The 22,500-nt window shown below is 35.9% G+C and overlaps 2 protein-coding genes and 1 long non-coding RNA gene across 3 annotated transcripts in view; all 3 read left to right on the plus strand.

Moving 5' to 3' along the window:
* LOC135221460 (keratin-associated protein 19-2-like) overlaps nucleotides 1-1,137 on the plus strand; it is a 1,320-nt gene extending 183 nt beyond the window's left edge. Inside the window, exon 2 of the mRNA XM_064259211.1 lies at nucleotides 471-1,137. Within this exon, the coding sequence (XP_064115281.1) occupies nucleotides 471-1,076 (606 nt within the window). The 3' untranslated portion in view covers nucleotides 1,077-1,137. The remainder of the gene's footprint in view (nucleotides 1-470) is intronic.
* A 4,411-nt stretch (nucleotides 1,138-5,548) lies between these two features.
* LOC135221462 (uncharacterized) lies at nucleotides 5,549-6,817 on the plus strand. The gene is made up of 3 exons (XR_010315970.1): nucleotides 5,549-5,704; nucleotides 5,829-5,918; nucleotides 6,564-6,817. It is a non-coding gene; the product is annotated as an uncharacterized LOC135221462 (long non-coding RNA).
* Nucleotides 6,818-20,526: 13,709 nt separating this feature from the next.
* Nucleotides 20,527-21,902, plus strand: LOC135221463 (uncharacterized). The gene is made up of 2 exons (XM_064259212.1): nucleotides 20,527-20,558; nucleotides 21,242-21,902. Exons 1-2 carry the CDS (start codon nucleotides 20,547-20,549, stop codon nucleotides 21,836-21,838), a joined length of 609 nt encoding a protein of 202 aa, XP_064115282.1. The 5' UTR covers nucleotides 20,527-20,546; the 3' UTR covers nucleotides 21,839-21,902.
* The last annotated feature ends 598 nt before the right edge of the window (nucleotides 21,903-22,500 follow it).

Genomic DNA, 22,500 nt, shown 5'->3' on the forward strand with positions numbered 1-22,500 from the left:
AACGGAAACATAAAAATACTAATTAATCCAAGTTTTCTATTGATGAATGTTCACCGTACTGGACATCAAAACGTAAACATTATTTAACTTTTGTAACCATCTTTAATAAATAGTATCATATTTTGTTTACTGACTGAACATCATTTGAAATGAATGTAGATCTCTGAACATATAGTATTTAGGTAATTCAAAAAACATCTATCTGGTTCTTTATAATGTTATGTATTATTATTTTTTCTGAAAATATACTTTGCATCTGAAGGATAAATTCTTGAGAAGAAATTGGGTTAAGACACATTCAAAACAATTATAAACTCTCAATGGTGTACAATGGTATGAATAAAATTTCACGTGAATGATATTTCATGAAAACTGTTGAGGTAATAACACCACCCATTCATTAATCGTATCTAAGATATTATCAGCTTGGTTGAGGTGATTATACAAGCATTTCCAATGATGTTTTGCAGACGATTATCGCCACCTTAGCCGTGGTCCTTTTGGGGATAGTAGCAGCTGATCCTGTTGCTGAACCGGAAGCCAAAGCTGATCCTGGATTCCACGGCGGATTCCACAGAGGCTTCGGAGGAATTGGCGGATTTGGTGGCCATTTCGGTGGGCATGGATTCGGATACGGAGGCTACCGTGGAAAGAGGAGCCCAGTAGCTGAACCCGAACCTGAAGCTGAGCCTGGATTCGCTCATGGAGGATTCCATAGAGGCTTTGGAGGATTTGGAGGACTTGGAGGATTCGGTGGATTTGGAGGCCACGGATTCGGATATGGTGGCTACCGTGGAAAGAGGAGCCCAGTAGCTGAACCCGAACCTGAAGCTGAGCCTGGATTCGCTCATGGAGGATTCCATAGAGGCTTTGGAGGATTTGGAGGACTTGGAGGATTCGGTGGATTTGGAGGCCACGGATTCGGATATGGTGGCTACCGTGGAAAGAGAAGCCCAGTAGCTGAGCCTGAAGCTGAGCCTGGATTCGGTCATGGCGGATTCCATGGAGGTTTTGGAGGATTTGGAAGAGGATTTGGTGGATTCGGCCATTTTGGAGGAGGCAGATATTATGGTTAAGACCAAAATGCAAAACTAATTCAAATTTTAGTACGAATCTAAATAAAGAAAACTACTCTAAGAGTTTGTATTGCTTTTATTAACCATACGTAATATTATTTGGTAAATTGGTCTTAAAAAAAAAAAAAAAAAAAAAGACAGGTAGTACGAGAGGTTGAAAATAATTATGCCAGGCATTAAATGTAAGTTAGAGAGTACAAGAAGAAACTGCAAAATTCAACGTTTTCCTTAGAGTGAACTACACTAAGCTACTTGTCTTCTTGGCTAGTTAATCTACAAATTAGTATTGAAGCATCGTTTGATCTTTGTGAAGAGAGTATTAAGCCAGCCAATGGATTTCAGGTACACCTGCGTAGGCCTGTCTATAAAGGCGACCTGCGCAGACACACCTTAACTTTAATGTTGGCAACTTGCACATCTTTTTATGCTTCCACGGGTTTCCTGAGCACATAGCCCACCTCAGTCGATATGCCAACATCGAAACGATATGGGCAGGCCCGCCTGAACGTCAGTGTGGGAAGGAAATCTTTTTTCTCGGTTCTCTTCCCGTCTTAGGAGGAAGGGTACGTTCCAGTTAGAAACAGAGGGCTGAGTTTCATTAACTTTAAGTCTGAATAACGAATTTAATTTATCTAGATAATTGATACAGAAGTCAGAATAATCTGTAATTTTAATTTCTTATTTTTTTCATGGGCAAAACAATATTTTACGATGATGGCTGGAAGTGGTAGCATCTTCCGTGAACGGTCCTTTCCTCTATTTGTTTTTCATGCAGAACTTTACCATTATTACCACATATTTCAAGTATAATATATCCCGGAGCCTGAGATTATTTTATTGCGGAACACTTAAAATCTTCATAACTTCTCCCAGCTGCAAGAAATCTTAATAAAGAATAGAATTGAGGGACCTGCTCGGATTCCACTAGAGGTATAGAGGAACATGCGTGAGGAATAAATGAAAAATTCAAGAGTTTTAATGTACGAAATATTCAGGCATAGAGAGATACCCAGAGAATGGTGAGGTAGCCCCATCATTCGTTCATTTGGCGAAAAAGAAATTCATGAGTGGAGACACTTCATAGGCATACGGGCAACTTCTCATACTCGTTATAGGAAAAGCTCGAACAGAGGAGACCCAGAGAGGAAACGATGTGTTGTATAGGACAACAGAAGAAGCCTGAATCTGAGGAATCTTATATTTGTGTTTTACACAAACATAAATGGCGAGAAAAGCTGTATTAGGTAGGCTCATGGCGACAGCAAGTGACAGCATGTAATATTTTGTGAAAAAAATAATTGTAGAAAGTGAGAGACTAGTCTTCTTTGTGCTGCTTGGCATGTTACAGTACTAGACCAAAAATAATAATCAAACCCTCAGATCAAACCCCAACGCAAGAATATTCAAAGACATAGAGAAACTGTATGTTGAAAGGCAAACTACTAATGAATAAAGTATATAAAAATACCGCCAGCAGTATGTTTTGTCCACATTCACGAGCCTGCAAGAACATATGTAGTAATCTTTTTACCCACATTCACAAGCCTACAAGACCACAATTATTTTCTCTGTCTGTCATGAAGATTTTTCAAGATAACGTGGGAAAGCCCTTCCTCTTAAAGGTTACCGAAGAGCGAGAAACTGTTATGTTGTAACACTTGTAACTTTCGTCACAGCTGAAGACGTAATTTCATTGCAGTAATTACATCGTGGTAATTTCACCGCATGGTAATTACATCTCATACATTTTCACCGCATTGTAATTACATTGTACTATATCACATCGCCAGTGATTTCATCGTTAGGTTTTTTTCACCGAAAGCTAAGTAAACCACACAAGGCAAATTCTGTAAAACGTTTCTTGTATAACTGTTATAGTTGTTGTTGGGGATCAAAGTATTTAACTATTTGCAAGTAGCCAGTTTGTTGACTTTTCCTACATAAGTAATTTCATCGTCTTGATTTGTCATAGAATAATGATTTTTACTTGTTTTTATGCTTTTCATGATTGTCTTTTTTTAAGCATGATTTATTTTATTTTAAAAAGTAAACATATATCTTTAGTGTTAGAAAATCTAATTGGATAATCAACTGTAAACCGTTTTAAACATATCTAAACATGTTTTACAGCAAATTTAGTTTCAGAACATTTACGTATAACTTTTCTAACACTCACCAAATAACTTTTAGTATTAATGGGGGTTTTCAATTTTTTCCATTTGGCATGTTACAGTACTATTCTTTTAGCGTCGATGATTATTAGTTGTTTGACGCCAGTCTTATTTTTAACTCAATTAATCAGCCTAAGAAAAAAAGAGGATAATAAAGAAAGCGACATTCTTTAAAAAGTTTTTTTTTAATTATTTATTTTTAAATGCATATAATACAAAATAGCAAGGTATTTAAAGAACAAAAATACCTGAAGATTTCTCAGAGTCGAAAATAAAATAATCCGGTCTGATCCATCATCACTGTCGAACAGAAGAAATGGGTGATTTGAATGTGTTATCCTATATTGCGGAGGAATGCTTAACTGGAGTAAACTTCCTGGATTTGCAGGAATTTGTGCTGCGGTATTTCTAACATTTCGTATATTCCTTTTTACGTACTGAGGTGGTGGTAGCTGACCCACAACTGCTTGGGATACTCCAACGTACGCCTGGGTTGCGATGCAATGTGTTCATTCCTAAGTAACTGTGATCGCTTTTTTTTTTAGTTAAGTTAATCACTTTGGCAGCTTCAACACAAGCATTATCTCCTGCATGATTGTGTTCTTCCAATCGTTTTGTAACGGAATCTTCATTTGTATGAACTCTTGCATTGCACTTTGTTTTATATATATATATATATATATATATATATATATATATATATATATATATATATATATATATAACTGGTCACATTTCCAAATAGTTTTTTCGCCACTTGTTCGTTCTTTCACAAATAGATGACTAATACCAATGAGCTTTTTCTTATTCCTTATGTTTACGACGTACTGCAAAGGCATCTTTATGGGTTTAGTTTTAGTTATTTACAAAACCCGAAAATGTTTACCACTCACAAAACCAGTTGACTACAAAACTTGGACGTTTTACAGAAAATTAAGTGAATTACATTTTATTGTTCATTTATTTTTTGGCATTGTGTGGTGAAAGAAACCTTACGATAAAATTACTGACGATGTGATCTATTGCAATGTAATTACAATTCGGTGAAAATGTATGAGATGTAATTACCATGCGATGAAATTACCACGATGTAATTACTGCGATGAAATTACCGGACACCATCTTGAGGCAATAGACGAACGAGATAAAAATACTACGACATAAAAGGTAGTTTCTGGAGAAGAGTCCGTTGTCATGTTACCTTCAAAGGAAGGAAAGACGTCAGTTGGATTGTAATGTGTTATGTCTAACTATGAAGAAAAAACATTATTATTATTATTATTACTAGTAGTAGTAGTAATATTAACTTGACGTACTATAGCGTCTCCCTGGTAAATAACATCTTTTCGTAGATTAGCCAATCCCTAGTAAACATAAAGAGAGAGAGAGAGAGAGAGAGAGAGAAGCCAGTATTCAAATCAAGTTATCAGTTGCATCAATTCAGGAGAGATAAAATCAACTGTCCAATACTCAGACGACTAGCCGTATTATTGCATCGAAATGTTTTCAAATTGACTTTTATTAACCTCTTCAAAGAGAGAGGTTTAAAATTTGCGTGTAAAGAAAGCGAAAATATATTTTTGATGTCGATTAAGGGATGCTATAAGAAACACGAGCGTCATGACGGCAACTCATACATTCTATGTGGCTATTTCCAAAGTTCTTTTTTTCTGATTTTGGAGCCAGACTGGTCATCCAGTCTCCTGTGAAAGGAAATACTATTTCTTTTACTACTTTTCTTCAGGTAATCAAATCCGAGACAGACAAGGTAACTCCAGAGCAGCTAATCTATTAAAAGATTAAATTTGAACTCATCTTGGCTGGCGCAGATGCACTTCTCAATGAACGTGTCCCTCAGGTTTTATTCCCAAGGTGATGGATGTATAGTGAATTTGTCATTAAGTGATGATTGTGGTTCAAAAATTGGGAGGCTAATAAATCTACATACGTATACATAACTGTGATAGCACTTCATTTTGAAGTAAGGCGTTTCCTCTATACGAGAGGTATTATTACAAAACGCGAATGTAATAAACAAACAAAATATAGTGCGTTAGACCGTAAAATGGTTTCGACTCTTCATAAAAGATTAATGGAAATTAACAGAACGTCGACAAAAGAAAATCGGTAAAAAGAAAACTACAATTATGCCAGGGAGCAATTACATGGAGGCTTTCGGCCTAATTCTCGCCACGGAGAATCGAGCGACTGACTTTTCTGGTAACGATTTCCTTTTAGTAGTTACTCCGGGAGCTTGATTGTCCTTAGCAGTCGACGTTTACTGCTTTCATCAGAAGTAGTTTGGGTTAACCGGCACTCTAACGCCGACCAGCGAACATTGTGTTTTGAATTTATTTGTGACATTCGTCTTGTTTGTTCTTGGGCAACGTGTGTTTACACTTTTAGAATTATTTTGCACGGTCTGCGTCGTGCTTCGTTCTTTCTTATCTTGGGAAGGTTTGTATGATTTTGGGTATTTTGTTGTGTCAGGATTTTGCGTAGGTTTGAGTTTATTAAGCACTTTAACTTCTAATTCGATGTTGAGTGTTGTATATAATGGATCATGTTTTCTTTGTTTCAGGTTCGTCCGTGATAGTAGGGGATATCGGGAATGGATTTTCAAACTTCAGTTTTCAAGAGGATAGGTAATTAGAGAAGATAGAAGTGAACGGTGAGTGTTAATTTTTGTTAATAAAAATTTCCTCCACCCTTTAGAGGGGCGGCGCCCCTCGAGGGGTGGAGGTACTCCCTTGAACTAGTTATGGTAGGACGGAAGTCTTGCCATAATGAGTTCCTGGGAAGAAATTTTAGCCGTAGAAAGTGAGACTTATGACATATACTGAGACTTGTGTTTTGAAGTGTAATAGGTTTTACTTGCTGGTAGGATTTACAGTGCTGGTAGTATTTACGTGCTGGTAGGTTTAGTTCAAATGTTCTGTTTTGATCATGATTAATATTTAGTTTGAGAATGTAACAATAGATTAAGCTTCGGGAAAATTTTCAAATTCTATTGGCCACGAACTTTCTTGGGTAAGGAAGTATCAGGGGTAAGGAAGTATCAGGCAATGTAGTTTAAGACTTTATCTAGCTTACGAAAGGTAATATCTTTTACCCGATAAGTGTTCTCTAGATTGTAAAGTCATTCAGCAGTTTTGCCAATCTGAGACATGGGTTGTACTCTTAAGACCGTCACGTTATAATGATGCGGTATTGAGGATGCGGTATTGAGGGAGGGTTATGTAGTATAACTTTCATTAATCTGTGATTATAGCTTTTCTGTGTGAAGTTGCTCTTTACTCTCCGTTCTCTATTCCAGGTCGTTTAACGTTAGAACCGGCACGACCTTGTGCCAAATGGAGTGAGAATACTCCTATTAAGAAGTTTGAGCTTCTGGACTGGCGTTGTGACGTTAGTCATCGAAATCTTTAATATATCGTTCCTGGACTGGTCGAAACTGCTTGGTAACCCTGGGGCCGAAATAGTCTGCAGTTGTGCTGGTACTTGGGTCTTAGAGCTCGGATTCTCCCTTAAGGGTCTCATAACTGATTAAAGAAATTACCTGTTAAGCAATGATATGTATCTTTATCCTCAATGTTTTGTGGTCAATGGTTCAAATTAAGGCAAAATATTGCTATTCTTTGATATTGGTGGATTGCCTCTTATGGAGGCCTGAAAGTTATTTTAGTAGTTGTTGCTAGACTTTAAAGGTATGCTATAAGCTCTTAAAAGTTAATTTAACATTCAGGAACTTTAATTACGGGATGTGGACTTTGGGAGCACGGCAGTAAGTAAACCGCATTGTACGAATGAATGAGTAGCAAATTGTTTTGCTGAGGAGCTTAATGTATAAGAAGTGTATCTTGAAATATTCGGTTAGACTTGCCAAAAAAAAAAAAAAAAAAAAAAAAAAAACCATTGAAACATGAGTACAGTTGGCCAAATTTATCTTAGACTAGAGTAGTTAAGCGGACACTAATCATTTGATGTCCGTAACTAATAGCCATTTAATTATAAAACTAAGGGCGCTGTTTGTCATACTTTGTCCATAATGTTTGGCTGTGCTGTTCAGATTTATCCAGGGTAGATTGAAGTTTGTCACGCTATACTCCATAATATAAGTTAATTAACAAGAGTAGCCAGGAAGGTGGACAAGTAGTACGGAAAATGGTCAAGATGGATGAGTAAATGAAAGGGTACAAGGCTATGACTGTAAAGAGGCCTATAATACTTAACGTAAGGTGTACTTGGATATTCGGGTAACCAATTTCAATAGTAAAGAACTTTAGTAGCAACGGCGAACAAAAATATATAATCAGAATAAAGATTTAACATTTATAATTAAAAATTAAAAATTTATAATTTGAAGTTTTTCCATTATCCCTGTGCAAGATAATAGATAATGGTAAATAAAACAATGTATTGACAATATAAAAGTGACGATACTCTTTAGGGCACGATATCTGCGGCAGGATTCGGATTACTGGGTTAGATTGTCTGCGTAAACAAGCTGTGTAATCGTTCCGTTAGGTTGTCTTAGTAGTGGGGCTTAACTTTGAGATAGTTAGAAAAAGGACACTGAAATGTAAAAACTAAAGTGATTTGAACATTAGTCAGTAGTTGAAAGTCAGTTTGAGGAAGTTAAAATTAATGGTTACTAAGGAATTACTGTTTTTAATTCACAACTACAGAAGTACCGCTAAACAGCGTAATAATGAAGAATTGAGCCTATGTAAGTAATAGCTTAGTGATCTTGAACAGGGTAGCTTTATGAAATATAAAGGTGGTGGTATATTTTAAACAAATATTTTCTATGCGCTGCAATTCATAAGATCACTGTATTTAGATATTGATGTAATCTACAAAAACTGTAGATAATTTTATACATTTATGTATGAATAATACGTATTTTAATGCGAAATGTAGCGTTTACATAAGTATAATATATATATATATATATATATATATATATATATATATATATATATGTATATATATGTATATATAGTGTATATATATTGTATATATATATATATATTGCATAATATATATATTTATATTGTATAATATATATTTATATATTGTATAATATATATTGTATAATATGTATTGTATAATATGCCCGACGGACATCTGCCCAAATGAACAAATGCCCGGTGGACAAATGCCCCATCAGGACAATTGGCCAATTAGGACATTTCCCGATTATTTGTTTTGCTGCCATAGGATTTTGTATGCACTTTCTTTAATTATTTATTTTCCTTATGGTAAACATTAACAAGGTATAATAAAAGAAAAAAATAAGATTTATTTTTTATTTATGGATACACAAGTATGTTATTGAAAAAAAAAGACGATAGATCTAAAAAAAAATAAACCTAAAATTTTAAATTGTGAGCTATCCCTTTCAAAATATCTAATACTTATCGATTTTTATAATCTTGCATAATATTTGCTATTCTTTTGGTTGTATCTTCATATTTTTTCCTTTTTGAGGGAGGCTCTTGTCCTGCCAGCATTTGGTTGATGATTGTATCGTTAAGAGCTTGTTCAGTTTTCAGTACCTGAAGAAAACTCCAGATATTGGGATGACTCGAGGTTATATTCGCCTGTACATGGTTATGCCATCCTTCCAAGGAATTGATTGTTATTGGCAAATCATCTGCCACGAGATCATGCATATTCCACATACTAATAGCGTTTACATAAGTATAATATATATATATATATATATATATTGTATATATAGTGTATATATATTGTATATATATATATATATATTGCCTAATATATATATTTATATATTGTATAATATATATATTTATATATTGTATAATATATATTGTATAATATGTATTGTATAATATGCCCGACGGACATCTGCCCAAATGGGTGGGTTTCCTCTGTTACGTCGTCGTATCCTACCAATAAAAGTATCTTCAAAAGTAGTTAATTACTCCATCTGCTTCTTCGCACATACTTTCTTGTAAGTGTTCAAATGCTGGTATCATTCGAATGTTTATGGCAAACTCAGCATCGCTCCGAAATCGTGATTGCAACCCCTCTGTTCGTACCTTCCGATAAATAGCTTGCGAGAGGTGAAAAAAAAACATCCCTTAATAATTGCATTTGGAAAAACTTTTATTGCATTCATTGCAGCTTTTTCATAATCAATCAAAATTGCAGATGGATTAAGTCTAGCATTAATAGCCCGAATTTGGCTGAAAAGTTCTTCATACGTGGATTGTCGTTATTTGGCAATAATGCAAAAACACACGGTATCGTTCTTTTAGAAATTAAACAATGAACTGAATAAAGTTGGCAGAACAGTTCAGGTACTACTTTGGTGGAGAAGAAGAAGACAGGCGGTTCAAGGAACACACGTTTACGAGTGCTCCTGTATTTCTCATTTTTGAGCTTATCCCAGGGATCTACACTCGATTTTCTACTGATCCAGCAGTGCATAACAGTGATGTGACTTTAGTGCGGTGCTTTGCAGTGCCTTACGTGCTAAATTAGTGATGTAATTTAGGTAAATTGATACACTCCTAATAGAAGAAGAGTCTTGGCCGGTAAACGAACATGCCTGAGGCGATTTGCCTCGGGGGTTTAGTGGCTAGCGGCGTCCCTCCCTCTCTCCCGTCCACCCACCCTCCCTCTCTCCTCCCTCCCTCGGCTAAACAGTACTAAGTGTATCTTAGTTTTACCAGACCACTAGCTGATTAACAGCTCTCCTAGGGCTGGCCCGAAGGATTAGATATTTTTACGTGGCTAGGAACCAATTAGTTACCTAGCAACGGGACCTACAGCTTATTGTGGGATCCGAACCACACTATATCGAGAAATGAACTTCTATCACCAGAAATAAATTTCTCTGATTCCGCGTTGACCGAGCCGGGAATCGAACCTGGGACCACCGGATTGGCAGCCCGGCTCGAAAACCACTCGTCCAGCGTGGAACTACTAAACAGTACTGCCAGTTAGCCCGCAAATAAAGATGGGTTTTAATACAAATGCTCTCAGGAGAAAGGACTCCATAGGCCTGCATTTTACAGCACCTTATGCAACCATGGAAATGGTTGGTAATGTTTTATTCAGGGATATGAAATTAAAGATTAGTGACATAAAAGGTGTTCAGAATATAAATCGAAATAAGATTGTAGTAAAACTGATCTCAGCAGATATATTTACAGATGTTGTGAAGAATTTTGAGGATAAAGTTATCAAGATAAATGATACAGACTCAGTGAAGGTTGTAAATTTAAGTTCGCAAGTGTCATTTGTATCAATAAGGAACGCACCTTTCGAGATGGACGATCAAGTAATAATAGATATATTGAATAGGTATGGAAAGGTAGATCAGTTAAGGCATAACAAATACGCAGTTGGGCCTTTCGAAGGTTTCAGTGGCATTCGTACGGCAAAGATGAGGGTTAGAGAAAATATCCCTTCATCAATTTATATTGGTGGCTACAATTTAACTTTTCTTTACAGTGGACAGAGAAGAACGTGTTAAAAGTGTGGCAAAGAAGGTCATTTAGTGAAGGACTGCAATATAAATCTAACTGAGAGAAATTACATTTTTAATGAAGATGATTTTCCTGAAATACAAAGAAATGAAAAGAATACATCCAATGTGAACAATAATGGAAGGGACGAAGAGCATGAAGGCAGAGCAAAGTCGCAGAATGAAAGAGAGAGAGAGGAACCAGTCGTAGGAAACGTTCATTCAGACTTACTAAGTGATGAAAGCACGAGAATGCCCACTGAGACAAGGACTGAAGATGGACAAATGAACGAAGTGGAAACGCCTAAGGAAAGACAAGACGACGAAGCAGCTGAAGGGTTTATGGAAAACCCTGTATCACCTGACGAAGGACTCATTGTTTCGACAATAGAAGCAGAAATCCACGCTGATGAGGCTGACATCGAAAAGGAAATGGACTTTCAATTATGTCAAGTACAAAATGAAGAGGAGCCAATCAAAGAAGTGGAGAATGAAATTCAGGAACATGAAGCAAACGAAGGAAGTAACATTGAATATGACGAAGAACATACAATAGACAGTGTTTTAAATTTTGGAAACATGAGTGAAGACGGAATGTGGCAAGCTACCATTAGTGACGAACCAAGCACAGGCATTCGTCTGAGGTTAACCAAGGATAGTGGTGTGCTCTCCGAGCCGAACATGGATGAAAGTAAATCGGTGCTCGATGAACCCAAAAGTAGTTCTGAAGATGAGACAAGTCAATTGCCTGTGAATAAACGTTTTAAATTAGATGAAAGACGAAGAGATTCCTTCTTATATTTGGAGCCTTCACTTACCTAAATTTAGCAACTATTAATGTTAATGGTCTATGTATGGATCATAAGCAAATTAAATTGATTGATTTTATGTATTTTTATCATTTGGATGTAATATTTGTGCAAGAACATAATGTCAAAGAAATATCGCAACTTGAGTATGTTGAAAAGCATTGCGATATCATACTGAATCCAACTTTCTTGCTGAAGGGAGGCACAGCTATCCTTTTCAATAAAAAGTCAAGAGTGAAGGTTCTGAATCATGAGATGGATGTAAAGGGTCAAATAATCAGTGTAAAATGTTCCTATAAAGGAACAGATTTCCGATTAGTAAATGTATATGCCCCTTCTGGGACAAATAAGAAAAAGGAAAGGGAGGAATTGTTCTTAAATGTTATGCTCTATTACTTGAGAAACAATTTACGAAATGTGATCATAGGAGGCGATTGGAACAGTATAACAAGTAAGAGAGATTGTTCTAACTATGATAACCATATTAGTTCAGAAGCTCTTCAAAAGTTGAAAAATGATTTGCAGCTAAGAGATGTGTGGCTCTTAACAAATCGTTTGATAAAGTATACGTATATTAGGCATAACTATGGCTCTAGGATTGATCGTATATATGTACGAGATCTGAGAAATAATGTAACTGAATCTGAAAATATACCATTGAGTTGGTCTGATCATAATTCTGTTAGGGTTAAGATTAAGATGGACAATGATATTAGTATTGGCAAGGGATACTGGAAATTGAATACAAATATACTAAGTAACTATAACAATGGAAAACTTTATTCATTTTTGGGGGAATTTGAAAGGGAAAATAGGTGATTTACAATTTCATTGAATTTTAGATTGGTGGAATTATGCAAAGGGTCAACTTAGACTTTTTCGTTAAAATCTCAAAAACTATTAATCAGGAGAGATTTGGGTTACTGAATTTGCTGAAAACAGAATTAAGGAGAAATTATTGGATCCATTCTGCCAACTGCAATAGTTTTAAAAAAATAGAGGAACTTAAAGAAAGAATAAATCTGATTGAAGATGAAATATGTGAAGGGGTTAAGATAAAAGCTAGAATTGATGAAAGAATGAATGGTGAAAAAATATCTACATATTTGATAGGAAAAGAAAAGAATGTGAAAACTAGTATCGTTAAACTTTGTGAAAAAGAGGGTGTATATGTATCAGATACAAAGTCTATACAAAGGAATATATTTGAGTTTTATACAAATCTATACAAAGAAGAAGCTGTTGACTCAATTAAAATATAAATTTCTTGAAACTATGAACGCTGTCATAGATGACGACATGAATTTAACCATGAAGGCTGAAGTAACAGAGAAAGAGGTTTGGAAAGCTATATGTGGAATGCAAAATGGGAAATGCCCTGGTATGGATGGATTAGCTATCGAATTTTACAAAACTATGTGGAGTATTATAAAAAACGAATTTCTGAAAGTACTGAGATATACATTTACTAAATTTGAAATGTGGAAAGACTCAAATAAGGGAATTATTAAGCTTGTACCAAAGGGTGGAGATAAGTGTGATCTTAATAACTGGAGACCTATAACCATGTTAAACGTAGATTACAAAATTATAGCAAAGGTTGTGGCAAACAGATTAAAGTCAATGCTTTCAACATTCGTATCAAAGGAACAGTTCTGTGCTGTCCCTGGAAGGTCAATAAATAATTGTAACACATTGTTAAGGGATATAATATACTACTTGAATAATGAGAACAAGCCAGCTGCCCTAATAAACCTAGATTGGTACAAAGCATTCGACAGGATTAACCTGGACTTTCTCTTTGAGATACTGTCCAAACTTGGATTTTCCTTAGATTTTGTAAACTTAATTAAAATGCTTTATAAGGATGCCAAAAGTTGCATATCCACAAATGGCCATATATCCGACACATTTCCTATAAGACAGTCTGTTCGACAGGGTTGCCCATTATCAATGATTTTGTTTTTTATAGCTCAAGAACCATTGTACAGAATGCTGAAGCTGAAGTTGAAGGAATTTTCTCCAGACTTTCCAAATGGGTTAAAAACTGTTGTTGTTGGCTTTGCTGATGATAGCACTATTATTGTAAATAAATTAAAAGGTATTAAGAAAGCTTCACGGGTCATTAGTGAGTATGAAGAAGCAAGTGGAGCGAGACTTAACAAAAAGAAAACATACCTGGTGGGAATTGGATCATGGAAAGATAAAGTTGACTGGCCAGAAACCGGGATAGAAAGGAAAATGGACAGTTTTAAAATCCTAGGTATAATCCATAATAATGATTATGAACAATCTGTACGGTTGAACTGGGAAAACACCAAAGACAATATTTTGAAAATGTTAGGGCCACTTTATAAACGAAGACTAACTTTATTCCAAAAGAGTGTACTAGTGAATGTAACTGTACTATCCAAGGCATGGTATATATCCCAGGTGTATCCAGTTCCAGCTGATGTTGGTAGATGTATAGAAAAGTGTATTTTCAAATATTTGTGGAATGGGAATTATCAGCCCATCAAAAGGAAAACTGTGTACCTCCTAAAGAGTCAAGGAGGATGCGGGATTGTAAATCTAACTGTGAAAGCAAATTGCATGCTTTTTAGCAGCTTTTACAAATGTATTATTAACAGAGCAATAGGATGTGAAATCACTGCATATTATTGTAAGCTGAGACTTTCATACCTTGTTTATTTTAACAGATTTAAGGAATCCACAATTTTTAACACTACATATTATGACAAATTAATAAAGATACTTCATTCTGTAATAAAGATAAAGACCTATCCTTTGCTAAAATCGAAACATATTTATTGTTACATGATGAATGGTGAATCAATTCTACCAAATATTGAAGAAAACTATCCGTTGTTTAACTGGAATGTTGTATGGGAAAATTTTAATAATAAGTGGATTGATCCAACAAACAGGGAAATATTGTTCAAGTATATCCATGAAGTCTTAGCTACAAAGGATAGGTTATTTATGATGAACATAACTGATAATTATCTGTGTAGTAATTGTGGAGAGGCTGAAACAATTATGCATTTAGTTTATTTTTGTAAATTGAAGAGAACAGTTGTAAACTGGATGAAAAAGGTATTGAGCCAGGTTTGTAAAATAAACACTAAGTTTCTAAAGGTTTTAAAACTAGATTTTCAAACATACTCAAAAAAAGATAAAAATACAGCAATGATTTTAATAAGTGAATATATAACTGGAATTTGGTACATTCATAAAGTAATGCCCTTAACAGATGAGTTAAGTATGATTTCGTTCATAAGAAGTAGAATGTGCAAAACAAGATTTGTATTGTTAAAAGCACTTGGGGATAAATGTAAAAAAATCTTTACTTCCCAATATGTCCATTCTTTTTTTGGTAATTAATAATTTCATTTATGTAAATAAATTGTAATGTATATACAATATTATAAATTGTTAGAAACTGTAAATGTATATTTTCTAAATAAAAGTAAAAAAAAAATAATAATTGCATTTGGAAAAACTTTTATTGCATTCATTGCAGCTTTTTCATAATCAATCAAAATTGCAGATGGATTAAGTCTAGCATTAATAGCCCGAAGTTGGCTGAAAAGTTCTTCATACGTGGATTGTCGTTTATTTGGCAATAATGCAAAAACACACGGTATCGTTCTTTTAGAAATTAAACAATGAACTGAATAAAGTTGGTAGAACAGTTCAGGTACTACTTTGAAGGTACCATCGCAAAACCACTCACTCGAAGATTGCAAGAGTTGCGTTTTTTTCTTTTCTCGGTTGAAAACAAAAGTATACGGTTCTCACCAGGTCCACTGTCGTAAAGTAAGACATTGTCGTCTTTGCACGTTTTTTTATATTCATCTGGAATGACCATCTCATACAAATTTCTCGGTATGGGATGTGGAGCATGTACAACTTTTTATATCTTCTGATAGAACGTCTAATTGTGCTCACGGACGGTAGTTGACTAGAGACACCTTCCGAGACATTCTGTAACGTTTGATATAAAATCTGCTGTGATGATTGTTGGATTTTAATAGCTTGTTCCTTCATTTCTTCACGTAAAGATATAAGATCTTGACGAATATTATCTGGAGCGTGAGTGTGTTCATGTGTTTCGCTTATTATTTGATCACCACACACAGTAATTTTGGCCTTGCAGTTGTTGTGTCGGCGGCGTTCACATTCGTAAAACGTATTTCCAGATGGCAATTCCTTGTTCTTAACATAAACGTAACCATTATAGCAAAGCTTCAATCCACCACGTTGAGTTTTAACAAAATCCATGGGTGCTTACAAGAGTGAAAAAACTTCGTGACTAAAGAAAAAATTTTCCCAACTAAAACATGTACTTTACTAACGAGCTTCTTCATCGTCCGGTAGTTTCTCTCTCTCAACTGAAAGAGCTGTTGTATATATACGTAAATATTCGGGCAGTTTTCCTAATCGGGCAATTGTCCTGATCGGGCATTTTGTCCATCGGGCACTGTTAAGTCGGGCAGATGTCCGTCGGGCATGTGGCCGTCGAGCACTACACACACACACATATATATATATATATATATATATATATATATATATATATTATATATATATATATGATATATCTATATATATATATATATATATATATATATATATATATATATATATATATATATATTATATACTATAATATATACACACACCTACTTCCAATATAAATTGGTATGTATTGTGTTGGGTGGTGGTTGGGGGGGTGGAGGCGGGTGGCGGCTGGTAAGATGGGTAGAAGCCTAAGCCTAACAAAGTAAAGTTATTGGAAATGTAACATTAGATGACGGAGCTAATAGTGAAGAGAGACGTGCAAAGTGAGAAACTAGGTATCATCTGATCGTTACAAGTACAAGAACAAGGTATTTTTACTTTTATAAAATGGGGCTTGGAATGAAGCTGCAATTATATTCCATACAAATGAATTTAATAGTTTTAATTGCAGATATATAAAAATGTGCCATGGTTAAAGATGCCGAATAAGAAGAGGCCTGGGAACATTTCGGAATGGGTTTACCGGTTTGGTGGAAAGGAGCGGGGGAAGTGGGAGGTCTCCGTTACCTGCGAAGAAGTAACGATATAAAATCATTGGGAAGATGGAATAAGAGGTTCGTGCCAAAGGAATGGTTTTCTGACGTGCAATTGCTTGTCGGCTAAGACTATCAAGTGAGCTAGACAGTGGGATGACTGTAAAGCCGATTGAGTTGGAAGTCTGTGGGAGAAAGTCAGATGGCGAAAAATATTTAAGGGTGAATTTTGATCAAGCATGATAGCAAAAACAAGAAGTTAAGCAGTGAAAGTTTATTTAGCAATTGGACCATGTCATAAAAGAAGCAAATAGAACGATGATATTTACTGACAAGAATGCTGTCCTTGGATGAGTTATGAAATGGGGAGAGAGAGAGAGAGAGAGAGAGAGAGAGAGACGAATGATACCAATTGGAACTACCAAGAAAGAGAATGACTGCGAAATTGTCTAATTGGGAAGTCCGAAGAACAGGATGAGAACTGCCAAGGCACTGGGATTGAATGAGTTTTCAAGATTTCAAGAGACGTGCGTTCTATGACCTGGTTGTGTCAAGTTGTAGTTTGATTGAATGTAGAATTTGGGCCAAAGGCCAAGCACTGGGACCTATAAGGTCATTCAGCGCTGAAACGGAAATTGAGAGAAAAAGTTTGAAAGGTGTAACAAGGGGGAAACCTCGCAGTTGCATAGGAATCAATTGTCAGGAGAGGGTGGAAAGTAAGATGGAAGAAAGAGTATATGAAAGTAGGTACAGTGAAAGGAACCAAAGGGGTTGCAACTAGGGGCCGAAGGTACGCTGTAAAGAACATTAAGTAATGCCTACGGTGCACCGCATGAGGTGCACTAGAGGCACTACCCCCTTACGGAACTCGGTTCTCTGTAGCAGCCCTGGCGACATACGACACCAAGTATACACTCTTTTCTCAGCTTGCCTATGCAGCAGGCATTCACTATGACAAGGATGTAGATAAAGTGACCCCCTGGCATTTTAAAACTTGTGCTCCCGTACTTCTTAAAGAGACAAAATTATGACCTCAAATTAGGGTAAAATTCTATATTGCAAATGACCCATGACCCCCACCTTCTTCCTCTTATACAAAGAAACATATTCCTACCACCAGTGTAAAAACAACAGTATCATTAATGGTGAAGGCATGTCCATAAAGGTCTGCTGTGCAGGTAAGTACCTTGACGTTAGTGGCGGCCTTTACGAGCTATGGAAGGTTCTACCGGAGGTCTGGAAACAAGGCCTTTGAATCCAGTTCCCAATGGCAGGACAATAAGCTGAACAAGAAGGAACATCTACGCACATTCCATTCCAGATGATTTAGTTGAGATAGAAGGCTATTGATTTCAACCTTTAATTGTTACTTGCATAACTCTGATGGTAAGCCAATAGAGAAACAAATCTTCTTGATGGTATAATGAGATGAGTGCTTCAATTTAAAGACTGTATGAAGAATATGATCTGGTTTAGAATTATTATTCACTGTCCTCCCGATATATCTCTCTCCAAATAGCAGCCAATCAAAAGTACGTACGTTAATTCAGTCAACGACAGCAGAAGTCATTTGGTCATTCGTAAAATGAATCAAGGTTGAAAAGACGTAAAACAGGAACTGGAGGAAGAATGCTTTTATGCAGCTGACATCTGTCAGTGATCCTCCCGCGCGAGTAGTGCCGTCAGTGCACCTCACTGCGGGCGTTACCTAAGGATCTTTGCATGAGTATGACTTTAGTCTCTAGCGCCTTCAATCCATTTCGTTTCTTTTACAGTACCTCCTTTCATATTATCATTCTCCCATCTTACTTCCACCCTCTCCTAATAACTGATTTATAGTGCAAGTGCTAGGTTTTACCCCTGTTACACCTTTCAAGCCTTTTACTGTCGGTGGCCGTTTAAGCGCTGAATGACCTCATAGGTCCCGGTGCTTGGCCGTTGTCTTAAATTCTATATTCATTTCAATTTGTCAGTCCTTTGGGGAAGAAGAGACTGACACTCTCTATAATCAAAATCGCTGCGCATGAGATCCAGAATGGATGGCTTATTCCCAACTCAAGGGTCATCATCCGCATCACCATCAACTTTTCCATGGTCTACGCTATGATAAACAAGGAATCAGAGTCACCATCACTTCATCGTCATCATCGCCGGTATAGTTTCCCAAGAACTTTGACACAACGATGAACGACCGGCCAGAAGAAACAATCATTGTTGGACTGGGTTCCATTGAGGTAACAACTCACGAGTAATTGTCGAGTACTTATGATGAAACCGTTTGACGCGCTGCGACTGCAGACGCTTCCCTCTTCGCGTTTTCTCTTATTTCCATTGCATAGCATTGAACAAAACTCATGAGAATATTGGGAGGGAATAAAGAGGTGTCATAGTTTTAAATTTCCCTGTTTACAAATCTACAATAGTTCGAAAAAGAAAAGAAAAATCTTAACCAAGAAGAGGTGAAAAAATCTTGAAAAGACGGTTGAAATATCTGGTAGATTTTCACTATTCATGCTCCTGAGGAAGCTGAGGATACTAGATGAAGCGTCACTAAAAGTAATTGTAAAGGAAAACTGAAGTGTGAATTCTATTGTTATTCAATTCCGGACCTCTTGTCTCCTTGCCACTAGACTATAAGACATGAATTTTTTTAAGAGAGAGAGAGAGAGAGAGAGAGAGAGAGAGAGAGAGAGAGAGAGAGAATTCACTTACCTAGCTAAAGATTCTTGAATGCAGAAACTATTTTGAAAACAGGATCAGAGGCTTCGTGATGACATCTGATGTCCAACTTCTGAATACAAGAATATAATATGTGGGCTACATGCTATAAATCACTGATTTATATATGTATATATATTATATATATATATATATATATTATATATATATATATATATATATATATATATATGTGTGTGTGTGTGTATATATATATGTATATATATGCATATATATATATATATATATATATATATATATATATATATATATATATATACATATATATACATATATACCTATATGGGGAAACCAAAGGGACGGTTTAGAAAAAAAAGGCCAGAGTACCAAGTACTTTCGTGTGATCAATGTATCTTCGAGACACAAAATTACTTTGTACCCGGAAGATGTGTTAATTATAGGAAACTACTTGGCACTGCCGATTTTTTTCTTTTCCTTTTTGAGCTTTTTCTGTGGCCTCAGCTGATAAACAAATCAAGTGCACATTTTTTGATGTTTTAGCATATATATATATATATATATATATATATATATATATATATATATAATATATATATATATATATATATATATATCGACAATGGAAAAGAAAAAAAGTTTGTAAATAGTGACAAGGTTTCGGCTATAATGCTAAAGCATTTTCGAAAGACTGACGCATAGTGGTAGAAATTTATGATAAAAATGCAACGTACAGCGCATTATGTATTGTTAATTTCTCCCACTTTTAACAGTAGTCCGAAAATGGTCTGGCAATGAACCCGAAACCATTCAGGATTTGCAACACCTTATCATTTGTCCTCGTGGATGTTAGATATATACATAAATTTCAAGTCAAACTAATTGTAAATAGTGTATGTATATATATATATATATATATATATATATATATATATATATTACATATGTGTGTGTGTACGTATATATATTAGGTATATGTATATATATCTCTCATTCTGAGATTTGTACAACACCTAAACATGGTACGAAACTGTATCAGCTTTTTCACAGAAAACGAAAGTTGAAAAAGAGTTGAAGGTTGCCACTATGGCCCTTGTTTAATAATAGGCGATGACGTGGTTCTTCTCCTCAAATTCTTGACGATTATCTCAAGGACACTGGGCTTTCCTCAGTCAGTATAAAAAGAGATCCCTGGGTCTGTCTCTGCACAGTCGCCTCTCAAGCACTGCAAGATGATGTCCAAGGTAGGAAAGAAAGAGAGAGAGAGAGAGAGAGAGAGAGAGAGAGAGAGAGAGAGAGAGAGAGAGAGAGAAAGTCTGATTGATTCAAATTTATATTACGTCATAACTGCAATGTCATTGACGCCGGACAGAGTTAGAGAAATGAAACAAAGTCGATTGGCTTAATTTTTTAATTTCTTTCCGAACTTTAACCATGAACAGGGAAAGGGTAGTTTTCTTTTCTTCCCTAGAAATGACGATAAAAGAATATAATTACCATATTAATTTTTGTTTTTTTATTAATGTAAGGAAATAATTCTGGAAATGGTATATCAAAATGCATTTAAATCTTGGTAAATAAAAGGTGGAATATTTTGAGTTTTTTTTATCTTGGTATAAAGACTTATCACAAATATTTCTGATTGTTCACTAATCATCACTTGAAATTATCATCTAGCTCTCCGAACATAAGCTATAATTATTTTCTGACATATTTATAATATCTAGTATTATAACGTTTATCTGGAGATGTTTAAGAAAAAGAGGTCGAGAGACTTCCAGTTCTGAACAACAGTGAACAGTATTCCAAGTGAATAATCATTTACAAATAACTGCTAAAATATTAACACCAGTTTTATAAATGTTTCTATTATTAGACTTTTTGTTGTAATTTTAACTACATAGCCTTCCCAAATAATTCTTTGCAGACAATTATCGCCACCTTAGCCGTGGTCCTTTTGGGGATAGTAGCAGCTGATCCTGTTGCTGAACCGGAAGCCGAAGCTGATCCTGGATTCCACAGCGGATTCCACAGAGGCTTCGGAGGATTTGGTGGATTTGGTGGCCATTTCGGTGGACATGGATTCGGATATGGAGGCTACCGTGGGAAGAGGAGCCCAGTAGCTGAGCCTGAAGCTGAAGCCGATCCAGGTCACTTTGGAGGATTCCACCGTGGATTCGGAGGATTTGGTGGCCATCATGGAGGTGGCTTCTTGGGTGGATTTGGAGGCCACGGATTTGGATATGGTGGGTACCGTGGAAAGAGGAGCCCCGTAGCAGAACCCGAACCTGAAGCTGAGCCTGGATTCGTTCACGGAGGATTCCATAGAGGATTTGGAGGTTTTGGAGGATTGGGAGGATTTGGTGGCTTTGGCGGACATGGATTCGGATATGGAGGCTACCGTGGAAAGAGGAGCCCAGTAGCTGAGCCTGGATTCGTTCACGGTGGATTCCATCGAGGATTTGGAGGATTTGGAGGATTAGGCGGATTCGGTCATTTCGGGGGAGGTAGATACTATGGTTAAGACCCCATTGTAAAACTACTTCGAATCTTAATACGAATCTAAATAAAGAAAACTACTATAAGAATATATTTAATTTCTATTAGCTATACATATTGTAGGGATTATAGATTTTTGACAAAGAACTGTCCAAACACTGGGCAATATGAAAAGTAACAGATAACTATTCCAGTATTTGATTTGAAAAGTAAGTCAAGGGATTCCAGAAGAAACGACAAAAGTTTTGCCTCTGAGTGAACTAATCTAGGTGCTTGTCGCCTTGACATGTTAATCTAGAAATTTGTGTTGGAGCACTATATGACCATTGCCCAGGGAGTATTACAAAGCATGACAAGTTTTAGCCAAAGTCTAAAGCACTTGTTTCCAACCTTTTTTGGCCATGTCCCACCTAATCTCCCCTAAAATCCCGATGGCCTCTGTGGTGATATTCTTATATTCACGTAGAGGAATCCTAATATGTCATTAACCTCCTTTAAATATTTTTGAATTGCCCGCCTCGAAAATCAAATTAGCCCCACCCCACACAGGGAAGTTCCATTGTTCTAGAGTATGGTGTTTGAATGCAGTTTCCAAAGGCAAGACATAAATTGAATAGGAAGGAACATTCACATATTTCCTTTCAGAAATTTATGCTAAGATCAAACTACTATGAATTTAGGGGATAT

Source organism: Macrobrachium nipponense, chromosome 2 (assembly GCF_015104395.2).
Source record: "Macrobrachium nipponense isolate FS-2020 chromosome 2, ASM1510439v2, whole genome shotgun sequence".
Lineage (NCBI taxonomy): Eukaryota > Metazoa > Arthropoda > Malacostraca > Decapoda > Palaemonidae > Macrobrachium > Macrobrachium nipponense.